This window comes from Cynocephalus volans, chromosome 7 (genome assembly GCF_027409185.1).
Source record: "Cynocephalus volans isolate mCynVol1 chromosome 7, mCynVol1.pri, whole genome shotgun sequence".
Lineage (NCBI taxonomy): Eukaryota > Metazoa > Chordata > Mammalia > Dermoptera > Cynocephalidae > Cynocephalus > Cynocephalus volans.
The window spans coordinates 99,711,787-99,730,419 of NC_084466.1; the positions used below are offsets into that span (position 1 = coordinate 99,711,787).

General features: G+C 52.1%; 1 protein-coding gene across 1 annotated transcript; it reads left to right on the forward strand.

Annotated features, from left to right (window-relative positions):
• Nucleotides 1–3,804: 3,804 nt before the first annotated feature.
• On the forward strand, nucleotides 3,805–17,657 carry TACR2 (tachykinin receptor 2). Its single transcript, XM_063103284.1, has 5 exons — nucleotides 3,805–4,196; nucleotides 8,519–8,713; nucleotides 12,856–13,009; nucleotides 14,333–14,529; nucleotides 17,441–17,657. The coding sequence occupies exons 1-5, from the start codon at nucleotides 3,805–3,807 to the stop codon at nucleotides 17,655–17,657; spliced, it is 1,155 nt and encodes a 384-aa protein (XP_062959354.1).
• The last annotated feature ends 976 nt before the right edge of the window (nucleotides 17,658–18,633 follow it).

Genomic DNA, 18,633 nt, shown 5'->3' on the forward strand with positions numbered 1-18,633 from the left:
ACCATACAGGTCACCAACTTTTTATTCTGTCAGGTAAGAAATTTTAGAGATAAAGTAAAACCAGGTTAACAACTACTGTCTGCCATCATTTCATGAAAGAAAGGACATTTTATTTTATTTTTTATTTTTTTGGTGGTCGGCTGGTATGGGGATCCAAACTCTTGACCTTGGTGCTATCAGCACCACGCTCTCCCAAGTGAGCTACCCGACCAGCCCAGAAAGGACATTTTAGCCCCAAAAGCAGGAAGGGCATAGTCTCAGAACGACGGATGATTCTTTAAACTGGATTCACTGAGCTGAATAAAAAGCTCACCACATTGTCCTTTTTGTCCTCGTTTTGCCCAGTCCAGGTGAATTCCATCACCACCTGGCCCCACTCGGCCCCACTCCGTGGTGACTAGATGACCTGGGGCGCTGTCCAGCACTAACATCCTGCAACGCTGCATGTGACCCACTAAAGCCATGGCCCAGAGCCATCCCCAGGGCAGAGACACAGTCGGGTAACTTCTGAAGGCACCCCTCAGACTCTGTTGAAGGGGCACCCACTCCACAGTGCTTCCTGGAGTCCCCTTAAATCTCCACCCTCTTCCCACTTACCTGCACCTGCTTGCATCTTTTTCTCCTCCAAACTCCCTGAAAAATAATTCCTCTCCCAGCTCTAGTCTTCAAGCCTCCAGCCTAGTGGTTACAATAACACGAGTCAGCGAGGCCCACACCCCATCTAAAGGTGGCAGCTGAGTTCCAGCCGTGGTGGACCCTGTTGCGTGCTTCCCAGACCCCCCTTCAAGCTTCTGGACATGTTGTCCAAGGACTGTGTTTAGCTGTCACCATGCAGGCCTTGCCTCAGCTGCAAAGAGCTGCTTTGTCAGGGTCCACGTCCTTCTTGGTGTGGCCCACATCCAGTAGTGGATACGGAAGTATAAAGGCCTGGACACTTTTGCCCAACACAGGGCAGCTCGAAGGGCCCTTCTAGTACCAGGCCACCATGGTGTTGTCCAAGGCCGTGTTTAGGCCTGCACCGCAGCTCAACTTCTTCCTCTACCCACTCTTGCTTCCTTCCCTACCTTCCCCAAGTGTCAATGCCAATGGCAACTCCCTAATAAACATCCTGCGCACATCCTGTCAGTCACTTCCCAGAGGTACCCAACCTGCACCATGGGCTCGGTGATCCCTGCCGGAACCCATAGGCAGCCTCCTGTTCCTTCCTGCTTGGGTCTTCCCACACGCAAACCTTAATGAGCAAACCTTCCAGTCTTGATGTGTCAACAGGAGCTAAAGGAATCTAGAATGTTCTTTAAAAAACAACAACAAAACTGGCCTTCAAGACCATCTACCTATGAACTCAGAAGGCCAGCTCTGCGCAGCCAGGCTGATCAGGAACCCCTTTGTCCTGGGTGGCCTCACCCTCTTTCCAAGAGCTTACAAGCCTCACAGCATGTAGTTGGAATGCTGCAAGAGTATATGATTTAAGGGGGACATAAAAACTCAGATTTAATAGCTTTGAAATGTAATCCCCCATTGCATATACAGTGGCGGTGGTGGGATGTTGGAGGGAGAGGTGAACTTGTACTATTCTGGGCTTCTAGGACTGGTGACGTGCTCTCAGGCAGCTGAGCCCTGCACTGTGTTTGTACCTAAAGCTCAATAAGTACCAGCTGCCTGGGAGCAGAAGGCCAGGACAGCAGAGAGAGAGTTGTCATGCATTTACGTTCTTATTTCTACACGTTTGCCCTCTAGGACACTGGCCAAGTGAACATGAAACAGAAACAAGCCCAAGTTGATTGGATACTGCTGCCGCTGTCACCAACAAAAGAGATCAAAGGCAGAGACCCTTCAGCAGGGCCCCAAAGTCCAAACAGACAATGGTGTCTCTCTCCAGAGAGGAAACAGGCCTCTGCCTGCTGGAGCCACTTCTGTCTGGAGCTGGTTCTGTCCGAAGCTGGCTCTGGGAGGGCAAGAGTCCCAGGGAGGAGGAAGGGCAGGAAGCAGCCCTACCCAAAGACAAGGGCTGGATTCCCACTAGACTCGGCACATGCTTAGCACATCAGCACAGAAGGGACACCAAGCAGTAGATGCAGGTTCAGTGTTGATTGTTGATGGACTTATCCAGAAGTTCAAAATCAGAAAAATCTAGAAAGAAGCTCTTTAGATTTCAACATATGTTTAAGTTTCATGACTTATGGTTTAGCGTTTTTTTTTTTTATTTCAGATTCCATGGGTGGCATAATCTTTTCAGCCCTAAAGACCTTTAAAGTTCTTTCCCAGCTCAGCCAGGGGAGCAGGAGGCCACGCGTGTGGAAAATGGCACACAAGGAGAGAAGCAGGAAAGAGGTGCTGGCCAGAGGTCACAGCTAAGAGAGATCCCGCTGTGCAAGGCAGAGCCTTGGGAGCCCAGGGGCCACTGTGCAAGGGTTTGCTTTAATAAGGGACATGCCCGGCCCTTCTGAGCCTGTCCAGCCATCAGGGTCCACACAACACAGGTGTATGAGTGTGTGTGAGCTACGCACAGACACACAGAAACATCATCACAACTTCACCTGGTGCCCAACACACATGCACACAGTCAATGACAAGGAGCAGCCCCTCAGGGCTTTAAATTCCAGCCTTTCCCGGGTTCACAGATAAGGCAGCGCCTGTCCTTGCCCTAAAACAGGGGTTCTTAAAGTGAGGTTCCTGGACCAGCAGCATCAGCATCACTCTGGAACTGGTTAGAAATGCTCTGGGTCTGAGTTCTCTCTCCTGCAGAGCCCTGAGCTGTTTTATACTCTATGCATGTTATCTCATTTGAAATTCACAAATGCACTGTGAGATGCACACCATTTTCTCCCTGTATTTTTCAGACGGGGCAGCCAGAGCTCAGAATTGGAAGGACCCTTGCCTGGAGTCACTGAGCCAGGCTCAAAATCAATCTGGCTCCCAGTTGTGTGCTCTGAATCACTTTCTAGCTGTAGCTCTTGCCCAGGGCTGAATGTAAACGCCCCCGCAGAGGGCTGTGCCCTCCAGCCAGCCCTCTCCCACCCCACCACGCCCTATTTCCCCACTGTCTCTCCCTGCCTCGCAGCCAGTTCTAAATCTTTCAAGAGACAAGGCCGATCATGCCAAGCAGGGGGTGGGAGGAGGGGCGGGGCGGGAGTCCAAGCCCCACCTCGCGAGCAGGCAGCACCTCTGCCAAGGCCCTCGCCTACCCTGCCCAGGGGGAGCACTGCGGAAGCAGCGGCAAGGGCTAGGGCTGGCAGTTGGCAGGGTCAGGAGCACGTCGCAGCCCCCATCCTCGCCTGCACCCCCAAAGCCTGGAGACACAACCTGCTGCATAGTTGACCTGTGGAATCAGAGACTCCTACCCTACGCTCCTCCGATCCAGAATGTTTCCTGAATAGCATGATGAGGACCCGTGTTTGAGTCCCTGCTTGTCACCAACTTACTGAGTGACCTGGGCTGGTCACATCCCCTCTTGGAATCTCAGTCTTCCATCTCTACACTGGAGGGGTTGAGCCAATGATGTGTAAGGATGTTTCTTGCTCTGAAACTGTGATTTGAATTCTAGATTTCCACATCAATTTCGAGAAGACCTGGTCGGGACAAGGGGATCTGAGATGACAATTGCTCTGGACCGGGCTTTTGCTCAGCCTCCCTCATCCTGGCTTGGGACTTAGGCGTGGCCCCCACGCTCCCCAGACGTGGCTCACTTTGCATCTGCTCTTCTCCCCGCCCCCCACACCCACACACCCAAGGGGATCTCACTTCCACAGCAAATCCGGGAGGAGCCGCGGAGACAGGCCCCTTGCCCCAGACCCAGAAGCAGCCATGGGAGCCTGTGCCATCGTGACTGATGCCAACATCTCATCTGGCCTTGGGAGCAACACCACGGGCATCACATTCTTCTCCATGCCCGGCTGGCAGCTGGCATTGTGGGCCACAGCCTACCTAGCCCTGGTGCTGGTGGCCGTGACAGGCAACGCCACAGTCATCTGGATCATCCTGGCCCATAAGAGGATGCGCACAGTTACCAACTACTTCATCGTCAACCTGGCCCTGGCCGACCTCTGCATGGCTGCCTTCAACGCTGCCTTCAACTTTGTCTATGCCAGCCACAACATCTGGTACTTTGGCCGTGCCTTCTGCTACTTCCAGAACCTCTTCCCCATTACAGCCATGTTTGTTAGCATCTACTCCATGACAGCCATCGCTGCCGACAGGCAAGAGGGGATCATGGGGGGACTGGGGGAGCTGTCTCGCTTTGCTAGGGTGCAGACGGGGCAGTGACCTGCCTGTGGTCAAACAGCAAGATGGGGTGGAACCCAAGGAAGTGCCCCCATACCTGGTCATGATCCAAAATTATGTATCTGGGGACTGTGGAGTTGAAGCAGGTAGAGTTAAGGTTAGACACAAGGAAGGACTTTGCACTAGACAGGTTGTTCAAGGCTGCAGGGGGACAGCGGGCAGTGTTTTAGGGACCTTCTGGAGTGCTCTTCTCTTGAGTTGATCTTTGTTTTGGTGACTTTCTTCCACTACAAGGAAATTGCTTATATTTTTTTCCTGCAGATAGATTGATGAGGGGGAATTTTTAATACTGCATGCAGCTACCATCTAATTATAATAGGGCCAATTATTTTCCCCATGCTGCTCTCAGGGGCTGTAGACTGTGACCTTCTGATGAGGGGGCCCAGGACAGAGGTGGAGGAGTTAGTGGTGGACCAATCTGGAGTTCTTTTAAAGCTGTTAGGGGCAGGCAGGGCCCAGTTTGGACATGGAAGGGGACTCTCAGTCTCTGGGGGAGTGTGGTTCAGATAGCAAGCAAAAAGGGTGTAGGAAGGACACGGGCAGGGTGTGGGAGGCGGGGCAGGGGCCTGGGACCCTCAGAGACATAGAGTCCTGGTCAGGGTGGATTAACACGCGTGAGCCTCCCAGCCCCGCATTGTCCCCCCACAGCCCCAGCCCCAGCCCAACTGCCCCAGCAATCTCCCACCCACAGCAGCTCACTCCTCTGCTTTAAGCTGTTTTTCCATGGAGTCTCTCTAAAGATTTCATATGGGAAAATTATTTTCCACCAATTAAAAAGAAAAACAAGGGCCGGCCCTGTGGCGCACTCGGGAGAGTGCAGCGCTTGGGAGCGCAGCGGCACTCCCGCCGCGGGTTCGGATCCTATATAGGAATGGCCGGTGCGCTCACTGGCTGAGCGCGGTGCGGGCGACACCAAGCCAAGGGTTGAGATCCCCTTACCGATCACAAAAAGACAAAAAAGAAAAAAAAAAGTTTGAACACCATTCATCTAGGCCACACTTCTAATTTAACACCCAGGGAAACTGAGGCTGGAGACGAGCAGGATTGCCTGAGGTCAGCCAGCCAGTCAGGGGCAGAGCCAGGCGCCCGGAACCCAGACCTCTGGGCTCTTAGCACAGGGGAACCTCCCTCATCATCTGACTGCAACCCCACCACCATCAAAAGCACCCTAATACCCCCTGGGTACTTCTGAACATCCACTAAGATTTTAGTTTCATTCACACAACAAATATTTGAGTGCTTCCTCTGTGTCAGGCACAGTTACAGACACTGGGGAACATACACCAATGGGAAAAAGAAATCCCAAAGTCCTGGCCTCACGGAGCTTCCATTCTAAAGGGGGCTGGGGGATGGACTGCAGAGGGCTGGGTGGGAGTCGGGAGACCAGGTGGGAGGCTGTTAAATAATAATCCAGGACAGAGAGCATGGTGGCTCAGATCAGGGTGACAGTAGCAGAGACTCACACACTCATCTCTTCATTCATTCAGCAAATGTATGGTCAGTGCCTACTATGTACAAATACTGTTCTGGGCATTCAGGAAAAAGTAAAGATCCCTGCCCAAGTGAGAGTTGAAATAATAAGTTGTATTTTGAGGTCATAGGTGCTATGAGAAAATATCAGAGAGAGGAAAGGTGCTAGGGTGCATGTGTTGGGTGGGGGGCAGCTTATAGTGTTAAATGGGGTGTCAGAATAGGCCTTATTGTGAGGGTGGGATTTGAGCAGAGATGAGAAGGAGGTGGGAGGGGGAGCCTGGTGGGCTCTGGGAAAAGAACATTCCAGGCAGAAAGCTCCAGGGCAGCAAGGAGAGTCCTCACAGACAGGTGGAAATGCTCACTGGGCATGCTCGGTGCTTAGTTAATGCCCAGGACCCCATGACATGAGCATCCCTGCTTGGGCAAGGGCTAGATAAAATTCAAGGCCATATCCTATTGTCCTGGCCTGTCCCAAGACTCAGATTAATCCCAGGGAGGAAGACCCTGGGGTCACCCAGGACCAAAGCTGTTTCTGGTGAATTTAAAGGAAATGAGTAAATGTGAATAATCAGCGCTCTCAAATCCCAGGCTCCGGCCTGCAGGCACTTCTCAAGCATCCCATTTCCTCCACACAACAGCCCTGATGGCACAAATGTCTGTCATCCCATTGCACAGAGGAGGAAATGGAAGCCCTAAGGGTTTAGGTTGTTTGCTCCAGACCCAGCTGCTAGAAAGCAGTGGAGACGGGATTCAACTCCGGACCGGTCTGAATCCAAAGTCCCAGGACCTGCCCCTCCACTAACAGGATAAGAAATCTCTCCTCCTTGCCCCCCACTCTTGAACAGCAAGGGAACCAAGTTGACCTTTCTGTCCCCTGCATCATCTGTTGGGGTGGGGCGAGGTGGTGTGCTTGAGAGCCTGGAGGAGAAGGCCCGCTCGGCTTGTCTTGCTCAGGCTCTGGCCCCAGGTCCAAGCTGTCGTGGGGTGAGCCGCCCCAGGGTCCAGCCAGTCACAGGAAGAGGTCAGTGCTGCAGGACTGGTTAATAATCATCTAGTCCAGAAGTATTTAAACTGGGACCACAGACTGTGGGCAGAAATCAAGGGGTTTGTTAGCATGTGGAGGGATCACAGTTACAGATGTAGGAAGCAAGCCACAGTTTGCTGGGACTCTAGCAGTGCCTGGAGCTTTGCCACCAACAGAAACCACAGCTACTCCTGTTGTGCAGAAACCTCACATTATCACTCACACTCATTGCCACTTCAAAATTACTGCAGTTTCCAGACCTGCTACTAGGTCTTGTCATTTAGTGGGTTAATCAAGAAGCACATATATTACATTGTCCCAAATTTATTTCATATTTTGATAACTATATTTCCATATAACTGATTTTCTTTGTAATTCTGTATATTATCATTTATGCATATAAAAATATTATTCTAAGGAGGGGTTCATGGACTTCACTGGATGACCAATGGCTCCATGGCCCAAAGAGAGCCTCCGATGTAGCCCCACACCCTCCTTCGGTTACATGGCATGTGGGGGGAAGGGGTGTGGGCAGAGAGCTGGGCCCTATGTTCTTGGTAGGTGGTGGCCTTTGGATCCTGTGACCATAGAGAAGCAGGCAGCTACCCTGCAGCTCACCCTTCCTCAGTCAGGGCTCTAGACCCATGACACCTCGGCCGCACAGGCCCCAGGCCACTCCTGCGTGGCTTTGTGGGTCCTGGGAGGAGGGGAGCAGAGGGGAGCTGCCAGTGGCAGACAGCTGGAGCTGACCCGGGTTTAGAGCCAGAGTCGCTTCCTCCAAGCTGCTGTTTCTCCACTTCTCTAAGCCTCTATTTCCCACTGTGGAAAATGGAGATAACAGCCCCCACCTGAGATCGCCGGGTAATGAGCCTTGTGCCCCACCCGGCACAGGGGTGCCAAAGGGCAGTGTGGGTCCCTGCGGGTTCCCCTAGAGAGAGGCAGGAGCTGAGACGAGCTGTTCCTGGTGGACTTCCCCAAGGAGGTGGTGTTTCACCTAGACTTTCATGAATAAAGAGAGGTAGGATGAGTTCTAGGCTGAGAGGGGAGGAAACGCCCCACAGAGGGCCTAGCAGGGCTGTTCCGTGGCCAGAATAAGCCAGGGAATGTGCAGGAAGCTGTAACAGAAGAGGCTGGAAAGTGCTGTGGCCACGTGCAGAGAGCCTTGAAGGCCGAGTAGAAAGGTTTGGGACTGCAGTATCTGATATGTAGCCGCTAGCCATACATACCTATTTAAGTTTACATTAATTAAAAATTAAAATTCAGTCCCTCGGTCACATTAGCCACACTTCCAGTGCTCATAGCCACATGAGGCTAGTGGCTATTGAATAGAACAGCGCAGATGTAGTACATTGCCACCACTGCAGAAAGTTCTGGTGGGCAGTGCTGGTTTGGGCTTTGTCCAGGAGACCGTTGGGCTCTGCTAAGATTTCTGAACAGAAGAGGGACCAGAAAGAGCCAAGGGACTCTTGAACTTCAGGGGAATGTTGCATACTCGGTCCTGCCCAGAGATGGGTTTCCAGTGTGACCACACTGCTCTCTTGTGGCTGACTGAGGGTGGGGCAGTAGGCTGGGGCACCTGGGCTGGGGTGTTGAGTGGCAATGCCCAGCTGACTCCCTGCAGGTCAGGTGAGACTCTGACATCTGTTAGAGGGTGTGGGCGTGGGCTGGGGGGAGAAGGGGATGGGGGCTGGTCTGATGGGTGGCAGGGAGCCCACTGCTTACACTGCCCTCTGCTCACAGGTACATGGCCATCGTCCACCCCTTCCAGCCACGGCTCTCAGCCCCTGGCACCAAAGCGGTTATTGCTGGGATCTGGCTGGTGGCCTTGGCCCTGGCCTTCCCCCAGTGCTTCTACTCTACCATCACCATGGACCAGGGTGCAACCAAGTGTGTGGTGGCCTGGCCCGAAGACAGCCAGGGCAAGACGCTCCTTGTGTAAGGCCTCCTGGGGGGAGGAGCACGGGGCGTGTGCGTGTGTGTATGTACATGCATTCACGTCCGTGCGTGTAGTGTGTGCATAGGAGTCTGTGAATGTGTATGGGATTATGTGAGTACACACATACATTAAAAGTAACTCTAAGTGCCAGGCCTGTTCTAAGCACTTTACGTATATTAAGCCATTTAATTCTCCTAACAACATGAGGTATGTATTATTATTCTTTCCATTTTCAGATGAGGAAATTGAGGCACTGAAAAACTAAGTAATGTGCCCAAGATCACACAGCCAGTAAGTGGTAAAGTAGGGGTTCAAGTCCAGGCAGTCCTGCTTCAGAGCCCCATCTCCTAACCACTCTGCTACTTAAGTAGGTATATACAGATCCCTAAATAAGTCTATGTGCACATGCGCAAGTGTATGTCATAAACACCTGCTGCACCCACTCTCGTCTGCGTGTACATGCAAGTGTGGGGATATGTTTGTAGATGTGTGTGCGCACAGGCATGTGTTAGGGAATGTGTGTAGGCGCATGTTTGGGGAGGGCTCTGTGTATACTTAGGCCGCAAAGGGTCAGGGTATTGTGGCAGAAAGGGCCAGCGATGGAGCCTGGGTTTTTTTCAGGAGGGTGCCTGGTGCCTGCTTCATGCTGAGGTGGGCACCACGGGCTGGGGACAGGGAGGGAGGGAGTAGAAGAACTCAGGCATGGTCCAGCTGCTGTGTGACCCTGGGTAAGTCCTTTCCTCATTCTGGGCCTGTTTCTGAGGTTCTCATGGTATGGCTTTGTGATCCCCAAACAGTGTACCGTTGGTCAGTAGAGGATGAAGAACTAATTGAGGTGTTGGAGCCAGCAGCCGGTCGGAGTCTTGCTTGGCACCCTCCCGGCTGGAGGACCCTCATAGTCACTTGACGTCTCTGGGCCTTTGGCTCCTTCTCTGTAAAATGGGGATTAGTAATAGTACCTTGCTCAGGGATTGCTGTGAGCATAAATGAGATAAGCCCTTAGCACCACGCTTGGCACAGAACTGGCACCTCCTATGTGGGAGTTTAACTAGAGGACAAACAAAAACAAATCTGGGGTGGCAGATTTAGTCTAACAAAGTCCGAGCTGCCCCAAGCACGAGGATGTGCGTGCTCTGAGCTGAGGGTTACCAGCAGCACAGCCCCAGACCCCACCTCCCGAACACCTCCCCCGCAACACCCACCCCCCCAAGGTCTTCCATGCTAGGAAAGGCACTTGCCCAGGGTCTCTGCCCCCACCCTGTACCCACCCTCTCAGGGACAGTGGTGTCCATGTAGAAGCGCTGCCCATTCTGGCTCAGGGAGGCGGAAGGCAGAACATTTTGGAACTGGCCACTGGGGGGCAGTGTTTCTCCACCTTAATACAGACCTTTCTCGGTGGCGGCGGGGAGGGGACAGGACCATAAGACTTCCAGAGTACTGGCTCTCTAGGGATGGTGAGTTCCAACCTGGATTCAGGCCACAGGGAAAGGAAGGAGGGCAGGAGTGGGCTAGGAAAGCCATACTCTGGAGTTCTTAGAATTCTGCGAGGATTTGGGGAAAGCCTGGTTTTATGTGTGAGAATGTGTTACTGTTTTTCATGGGTGGGGGAGTTATCTGATTTAGATTGGGGTTTCCATCCTCACGGGCTCACATGTTGTATGTGTGGAAGAAACTGATGAAATTACAGATTCCCTCTCCAGGAACAGGCACATACACCCCCAAAACCAAAATACAAAAACAGCAGTTCGTGCTTCCTGACCTTGGCAGGTTCTAGAAGGCAGCCTCCAAGACCTCTCAGCTCTGACTCCTGCACGGGAACCTGGCCCAGGGTGAATTCCTATCCTGCACCACAACCCTGGAAAGAATGAGGCAACAGAGAAGTGCTGCTCCTACTTGGCAAGGACTTGGAGATTACCTCATTTTACAGATGGGGAAACTGAGGCTGAGGGAGAGACCTGACTTTCCCAAGGTCTTTAAATTAGAGGCTGGATAAGATCCCTGTTCTGATTCCTACAGGGCTGATCTTCATTGATAGGGAAATCATTTGGGTTTTGATTAAGTCTTTAGAGCTGTTTCCTATGATGCACAGGAAGTGCCTCTCTGTGTCTCAGTTTCCCCATCACTCTGGACACTGAGGCAGGTGGCCCAGTTGGGTCTTTCTAGCTCTGACACTCTGTAAGGTGACAGGGGCAGGGCACTCATCGCTCCTCCTTCCTCCTTACCTGCTCGACACTAGGGCTCTCAATCCAGATCCTACATGAGCGTCAAGGTGTCTAGAAGCCCCCAAACCTCTTGTAATAGGCATGGTTGCCAAAGCAAACAAGTGGAATTCTATAGATAAGGGTTTAAGAAGAGAGATTTGCTAGAGCCACCTGTTGTCCTCCCTTGGGTTGATGGCTCCTCTTGAAATGGGCCCAGCAAGGCTGGCACACTGTGGTGGGGTGGGGGACTTAAACACCTCAGCCCCCCTAGTGAGAAAGAAAGAGGGCTCATGGTCTCAGGCCCATTCGTGGGACACTCCAAGGGCTCCCACTGCACACCCACCTTGGAATCAGTCCTCAGCCTGCCGCCTGTTGGAGAGGGGCTGCAGCATCACTCAGAAACCAGGGACAGGGGAGGGGGACACATTTACTTTACACTCTTTCCAAAAGGAAATGAAAAGCATCAGCACAACCCAGTGTCCCCCCTGGGGACTGGGTAAGTAGCCATGCAATGGCATTCTGGGCCACTTGCGCAGAGGTGGTGTGCAAGCGCATTTGCGGACATGAATGATGGTCCCCACAAAATGCTGGAGGGGAGGAAGCAAAGGACACAATGGCGTGTATCACATGGTGCTTTCCCACCGCCCCATTCCTTGATAGGCATGTTGGTATCAGATGGAACCTTCTTAACTCCAGAAATTCTTTTCCTTTTTTTAATAGAAATTTTAATTGTGATTTTAAAAATCCCATAAAATTCACATATGACCCAATGACCTTGTTAAAGCATGGTGAGGAAGACTTTATTCAGGACCATCCATCGCAATAGGTATTGCAGTGGGGAGAGAGATTGGGCTCAACTCCGAATACAGCACAGGCAAGTGGAAACTGATAGCTGAGGAGCACAGTGGGGGTCAGCGGGTGGAAAATGACTAAGGGGAAACATCAGGGGTGGGGGGGATTCTTGCTAAACCCACCTAACAGGACTCTTGCTGAAGGTTGGCCAGGGTGGTCAGACCTCACCTGGGCGATGGTGGGGGATGAGAAACCCAATCACATATCATCAAGGGTGATCAGATATGGAGCAGGGCGGGGGGACTATTTGCTAAAGAAACTTAGCAAAATTCTTTGATAAACCTGGATTTTAGAGGGAAGTCCACGATGGGCCTAGGAGAAAGCTCAGGAGCCTGGGTCAAGTTTGGCCAATAATCTGTCACATCTTAACCATTTCTAAGTGTACACAACTGAGTCACACTGAGTCTTCACATTGCTGTGCAACCGATCTCTAGAACTATTTCTCATCTTGCAAAACTGAAACTACCGATCTCGAACTATTTCTCGTCTTGCAAAACTGAAACTATCTAAAACAGAAACTATCTTTGTCGAACCAACAATTCCCCATTTCTCCCTCCCCCCAGTCCCTGGCAGCCACCATTCTACTTTCATTTCTAAATCAACTTCAGTAATTCCATCCATCCATCCAGACAGATACAGATTACATACAATCCGTCTAATATAAATATGTACTATACGTATGGATATGTACATGCACATATATATCAATACATACATATGATTCTCGAAGAAGAGATGCCAAATTGTCAATAGTGGAGAGAATGGAATAAGTCATTTTACTTCCTCCTTGCGCTTCATGGTATTTTTACACAAACGTATTGCTTGGTTAACCTTTTTTCTTCCTATTTATCTCCTTTTTTGGTACCTGTCACATGGAAGGACGCAGGGCCAATGTTGGTGTCCCTTTTGCAGGGGAAGCTCTCTTTTGGCACATGTGCAACGCACTGTTGCCTTTATTTTTTCTTTAAATCAAAACAAGGCCTTAGGAGGCGGCCTGGGGTGGCTCGGGGCGCGGCTCCAGGGCGCCCGCGGGATCCCGGGGACGAGTCGCTCCCGCCGCCCGCCGCCCAGCCTGGCTCTTCCTCCAGGTACCACCTCGTGGTGATCGCCCTCATCTACTTCCTGCCCCTCGTGGTGATGTTCGTCTCCTACAGCGTCATCGGCCTCACGCTCTGGAGGCGCGCGGTCCCCGGACACCAGACGCACGGCGCCAACCTGCGCCACCTGCAGGCCAAGAAGAAGGTGGGCGCCGGGGCGGCCGGGGCGGTGCTGGGGCGGCCGGGGCGGTGCTGGGCCGGGCCCGCCTCGGGGAGCCGCTCCTAGGCCCGCCCGCAAGGGGGCGCCGAGGAGACAGGACTCGCCGTAACTTGCCCTGGTGCCAAGCCTGGAGCCAGAGCCTGGACTCGTTCCTTCCTGGCGGGGGGGATCTATCTGCCTTTGGTCTTCGGCCAGATACAAAGTTAAAGGAACTCCCCAGAATGTTAGGGGAATCGGGTAATCCTAAAGCCCCACAAAATTTTAGATACCTCCAAGAACCTGAGAATGATAGCACCTTAAAATCTTAGACTTTTTGACTAACCAGATACATTGAATTTAAGAAGCCTTGCAGAACTACAGGAGGTGTCTAGGTAGACTCACGGGAGACTTCTCAAATGCTGGAGCTACAGACTTCAGAGATGGTGAGGACCAGATTGTTGTCCAGCTTCACCAAGTCTGTCCCCAGTTTCTACCTGAAGTGACAGTGTCCCCCCTTCTCCCCACCCTCCGGGGCCCCCCAAGAGTTGCGATGCAGCTTTCTATGCTCCAGACCTCTTTCTCCCTCTCCTAGCCAGAGCTTAGATTTGCCGCACCACCTTCTTGCTCGGCCACCAGGGAGGTGATGGGTTAACCACATCATGCAGCCAGGCCAAAGTCACAGCTTCTCCTCCAGTGTTAGGCATTTTTCACAGGGTGGTTCAGGGGGGTGGTTGGACATAGCACCCCATCTGGATGTCCCTCCTCATGGAGAGCTGGCCTCCATTTTCTGTCCCTGGCTTGCCCGCCATCCTTCATGCAGGAATATACCTGCAGAGGTCCGGCTATGAAGGGGAAAAGGTCAGGGAGCTGGCCCTGGGCAGAGGCTGGAGGTCCCCAGTTGAAGCCTCCCTGCGCATGGACAGAAGGGGTGTGGCAGACACAGATCCCAGGGAGAGTGTAGCCTGGGAGCTCATAGTTGATACAGAGGCTTCCCTAAGAATGGGGTTAGGAGTAAGAGTTCATCCACTCTCCAGGGAGGGAGAGCTGCTCAGAGTGAAGGGATCGGGGACGCCTTTTGGGGGAGGTGGCCACTGAACTGAACCTCTAAGAGCGAGGACTTCTAAGGAAGGGTGGCAGTGTGGGCAGAGGGACCGGCCTGAGCAAAGACCCCAAGGGATGTGCTCAGCGGCGTCTGGGCAGCAGACACTCCAGGGGACCGAGGCAGCAGAGGTAGATGGGGTCTGTCCGGGGAAGGCTTCCCAGGCTGGCAGGAGGTTTGGGGTCTGGGGCTTGGGAGCTGAAGAGTGACCTGCACCTCTCCCAGAGCAGTTTGTGAAGACCATGGTGCTGGTGGTGGTGACATTTGCCGTCTGCTGGCTGCCCTACCACCTCTACTTCATCCTGGGCAACTTCCAAGAGGATATCTACTACCACAAGTTCATCCAGCAGGTCTACCTGGCACTCTTCTGGCTGGCCATGAGCTCTACCATGTACAATCCCATCATCTACTGCTGCCTCAACCACAGGTAAGTCCCACCCTGCCCCTCTCCTCCACCCCCAGGACCCCACGGCTGGGCTCCGTCTGGGCTCAGCTCAAACTTCCAGCCTTGTTCCTGCCTGAGCCTGAGCCCTGCTGTCACCCACCCCCACAGTCAGTTCACAGCACAATCCTTGCTCTGGCCCAGGCCTAGCTTGAGCCCCACCTCCTCCCCCAAACCTTGCCGCCTTGCCCAGGCCATAGCTCTCACCATCTGTCTGTTCCTGCTGTCTCTTTTGGAGTCTATGTCTGGGACAAGGAGAAGAGAGAAGAGAGGGCCAGAGAGATGGAGGAAGGGGAGAGTGCAGAGAGAGGCAGGACAGACGGAGAGCCAGGTGAGGGAGGGAGGGACTAACATCTGTCCTGACAGTTTTGAGAGCTTCCAGCTGAGGATTTTCCTGGGACCACGTGAGCAGCACCAACCCAAGGGATTTGAAGCACTTCTAGGAGGCTGGGGCAGGCTGCTGTCTGGAAAGATCACAGTGTATTTCTTGTCCTTGAGGGGCTTTCGGGGCAGCTGGGAAGTGACCTTGGCGGAGACAGCCAGGGAGAAGGGGGCCAGGATCTCATTCCTCCCTATGACATCATCTGGTTCTCAGATGGTCCCAGAGAGGGGCCAGCGCTTGCTCTGGGGCACCTGGAAAGGTGGGAGGCCGAGAGTTGGGCAGGAACCCCAGCCCCTGCAGAGAATACCCGGAAGGTGGGGCCGGCTGAGAGGAGATGAAGGGTGGACACAGAATCTTGGCCTCAGCAAGACAGTGACGTGGTGAGGTTGGCCCCGGGCCTCTTTGTTCATGCCTTTTTATCACTTCACTGCCCAGGTGTCATAATGCCATTAGGGTCTTTGTTGCTCAGACGTCCCACCCACCTGGGGCAGGCCAGAAGGAAATGAGGAGCTATGATTTTTTTGAAGGCTTACCGGGTGCCAGAACCCTCTATTGCCTAAGAAGTAAGTAAATAATAGTAGAGAGGTAGGTGTTATTCCCATTATGCAGATGAGGAAACTGAGTCTCAGAAAGGAAAACTCTCCTGAACTCATACAGCAAACAATGGAGCCAGGACTCCATTGGAAGCTGGGATCTCCAACACCCGGAATCTTTTTCCCACGTCACACATTTCTCTTTCATGAGATTATGAAAGTGAGAACTTGGAGACAGGAACTGTCACACCAGCTAGGGGCCACCCTCCATGCATGTTGATCGGTCTCCTGTGACCTAATGAAATAGTCTCTGGGAGTATGAACAACAGCCCAGCACTCTGTAAGTTCCTAAAATCACTTCTGAATCATTCGGTATTTGATGATACCAGCTGTAACGTAGGGCAGGTATTCTTGGCAGGACTCTTCATTCATTCAGAAAATGCTCACCAAGTGGCTCCGTATGCCTGGCACTGTCCCATGCACTTGGGATACACCCGTGAGCAAGGACAAAGATCCCTTTCCTCAGGGAGCTCAGATTCCAGCCAGGACAGACAGACAAATCAAAATAATAAAGAAATCACAGTGCGATAGGTGATAAGCACTATGGGGAGCAGACACACCAGAACTGGGTAGGGGAGGACAGGAAGTGCTGAGGGACTCGGGTAGCAGGCATAGGTATTGCACTTGAGCAAAGACACGAGGGACTGAGTCAGCCCTGCAGCCACGTTCCAGGCAGAGGGAACAGCCAGAGCAACAGCCCTGTGGTCAAGGTGAGAACTTGGACTTGAACTCTGATGTGGGGAGCCGCCGCAGGGCTAAGCAGGGGAGACACCTGCTGTGACCTACCTTTCAAAAGAAATCCGTCCAGCAGCTGCCTTGGAACTAGACCGTAGCAGGGAAGGGGAGAAGCAGGGAGGTGGCCTCGGGGAGGCCACTGCAGTCATCCAGGGGAGAGATGTGGTTTAGACCAGGTGACATGTAGTCGGGGTCTGGATATTGCTAAAGTAGGGTTTGCCAACAGAATTTGAGGGAGGGAAGGTGGCAAGTGTGAGTTGTCAAGGACAACTCCTGACAGGTCCTTGGCGTGGACAGTCAGAAGGATGGAGCTGCTAGCAGTTGTCAGGAACTGAGATGGTGAAGACTGCAGAGGAGGGGACTGTGCTGGCTGGAGTGGGGAGGATGACTGGAGCTTGGGCTGGGACACGTCGAGAGTAGGTATGAGGGGCACTGAGCTCACAAATAGGCACTTGCTGGGCCCTACCATGGAGTCTGTGGAGCTACAAGTCAGGAGCCAAAGTAAGGTGGGCTCTTCTGGGACACGGAACCCCGCCTCCCCAGGAAGAGACAATACGGTTCTTTCCCCGCTCTCACGCACAAGGTCTCGTTCATTTCTGCCCCACTCTGAGCAGCAGCATTCTCTTTCTGCCTCCCCTTAACTCCTGTTTACACACGGACCTTCGTTGCTGCCAGGGGGAGAATTGTTTATTTTGTAAGCAATACTTGGTAGTTCCATGCATGAATATTCTTTCAAAGCAGTTCCTTGGGAGAGCAGCCTTATTTCACCAGCATTGCCAAAGCCCCAACTTTTTTTTTAAACAGACTCCTCTTTGAATACTCCTTTAGAAGCAAGAAAACAAGTCTAACAAGAAAATCTTGTTTTTATAATAATTTTGTTTATATAAAAATCTTTTTATACTAATTATAAAATTGGTTTCTTATTGTTTGTTATAACAAATGGTCTAATTCAGCTTTATCACCCACTTCAATCACTAGATTTAGCTCCAAAAATACTTTTGGCTGTTTCCAAAAATCAAATCCACTAAAGAATGCCTCTTTCAAGAGACACTGAGCAATGGTAGGCTCCTTGGACTGAGGCAGTGACTTTCCTCTGGAAGGGAGATAGTCTCCTGGGGGTGGGGCAGCCACATGGTGGCTCCTATACCCCTCACTCCCTTGCTCAAGGTGACTCTCCCTCCCCCAGGTTTCGCTCTGGATTCCGGCTTGCTTTCCGTTGCTGCCCATGGGTCACGCCAACCAAGGAAGATAAGCTTGAGCTGATCCACACTCCATCCCTCTCCATGAGGGTCAACAGGTGTCACACCAAAGAGGTTTTGCTCACGGCTGGGGATGTGGCTCCCTCTGAAGCTACCAATGGACGGGCTGGGGGTCCCCAAGATGGGGTGCCTAGTGAACCCTAAAGCCTTGTGCCTGGCTTCAGGGTGAGGCTTAGCACCCTTAGAGAAGTGGCCAGGTGAGAGGACCAGATGTAAAAGTTTGGCCCATGCCCCACCCTTCAATACACCAGTGGAAAACAAGATGGGGTCAGGGCTCTACAAAGGATGCTGACTCTAAGAGGACTCAGCCACCACCTCAAAGAGCATTTCAAGGGGTCTGGTAAGGTTCAGAGAAGACAGTGTGAGCTAATGCTTATCTAGTCTAGGAGTGCAAGCTCCAATGCCTTCCTGGGGGCACACAACATAATGAATAATTGGATCCAGTATAAAAGAAAAGCTGCAAACATGATGATAGAAGGCAACTATCTTCTAGCCTCAGTGTTGAGGTAATAGGGAATGTGACGGGAGAGGCATCTAAAGGGCACGGCAGCTGCTCAGCTCTAGACAAATGTTGCCATGTGGCAATGGTAGCCCATTGTTGCCAGAGCTTCTAAATCTTTCAAGAGAAGCTGGAAACCCAGAGTAGTATGTGAAACCTACAGACTTGTTAAATTTGGTTCACATTTTTATAAACTCTGGTTAAGCCCAAAGAAACATATCTGTGGGCAGTATGCAACCATGACACTGATTCATTACTAAAGCTAAAGACAGAAGGAGGAAGCTTCTTATTTTGCAAAGCGCAATCGATGGCTGTGAGTCAATCCAGGGCTTTTCTGCCTCAACATCTAAGAACTTAGAAACAGCGCAGTGTAGACAGTGGTTAAGATTCAAAAGAATCAGCTGTGTTTCCCCAGACAAGTCACGCTGACCCTCAGCCTCTTCCTCTGCCCAATGGCAAAACTGCCTCACAGGGATGCTCTGAGAATCAATGTAAGCGATGCCTATAAACCAGCAGGCCATGCACAGATTAAGTGCGTAATAAACAGTAGCCATGATTTTTATTACTCCTATGCCAGCCATTTCACACAAAAGCTTCCAATAAATCAGCAACACAGCTCCC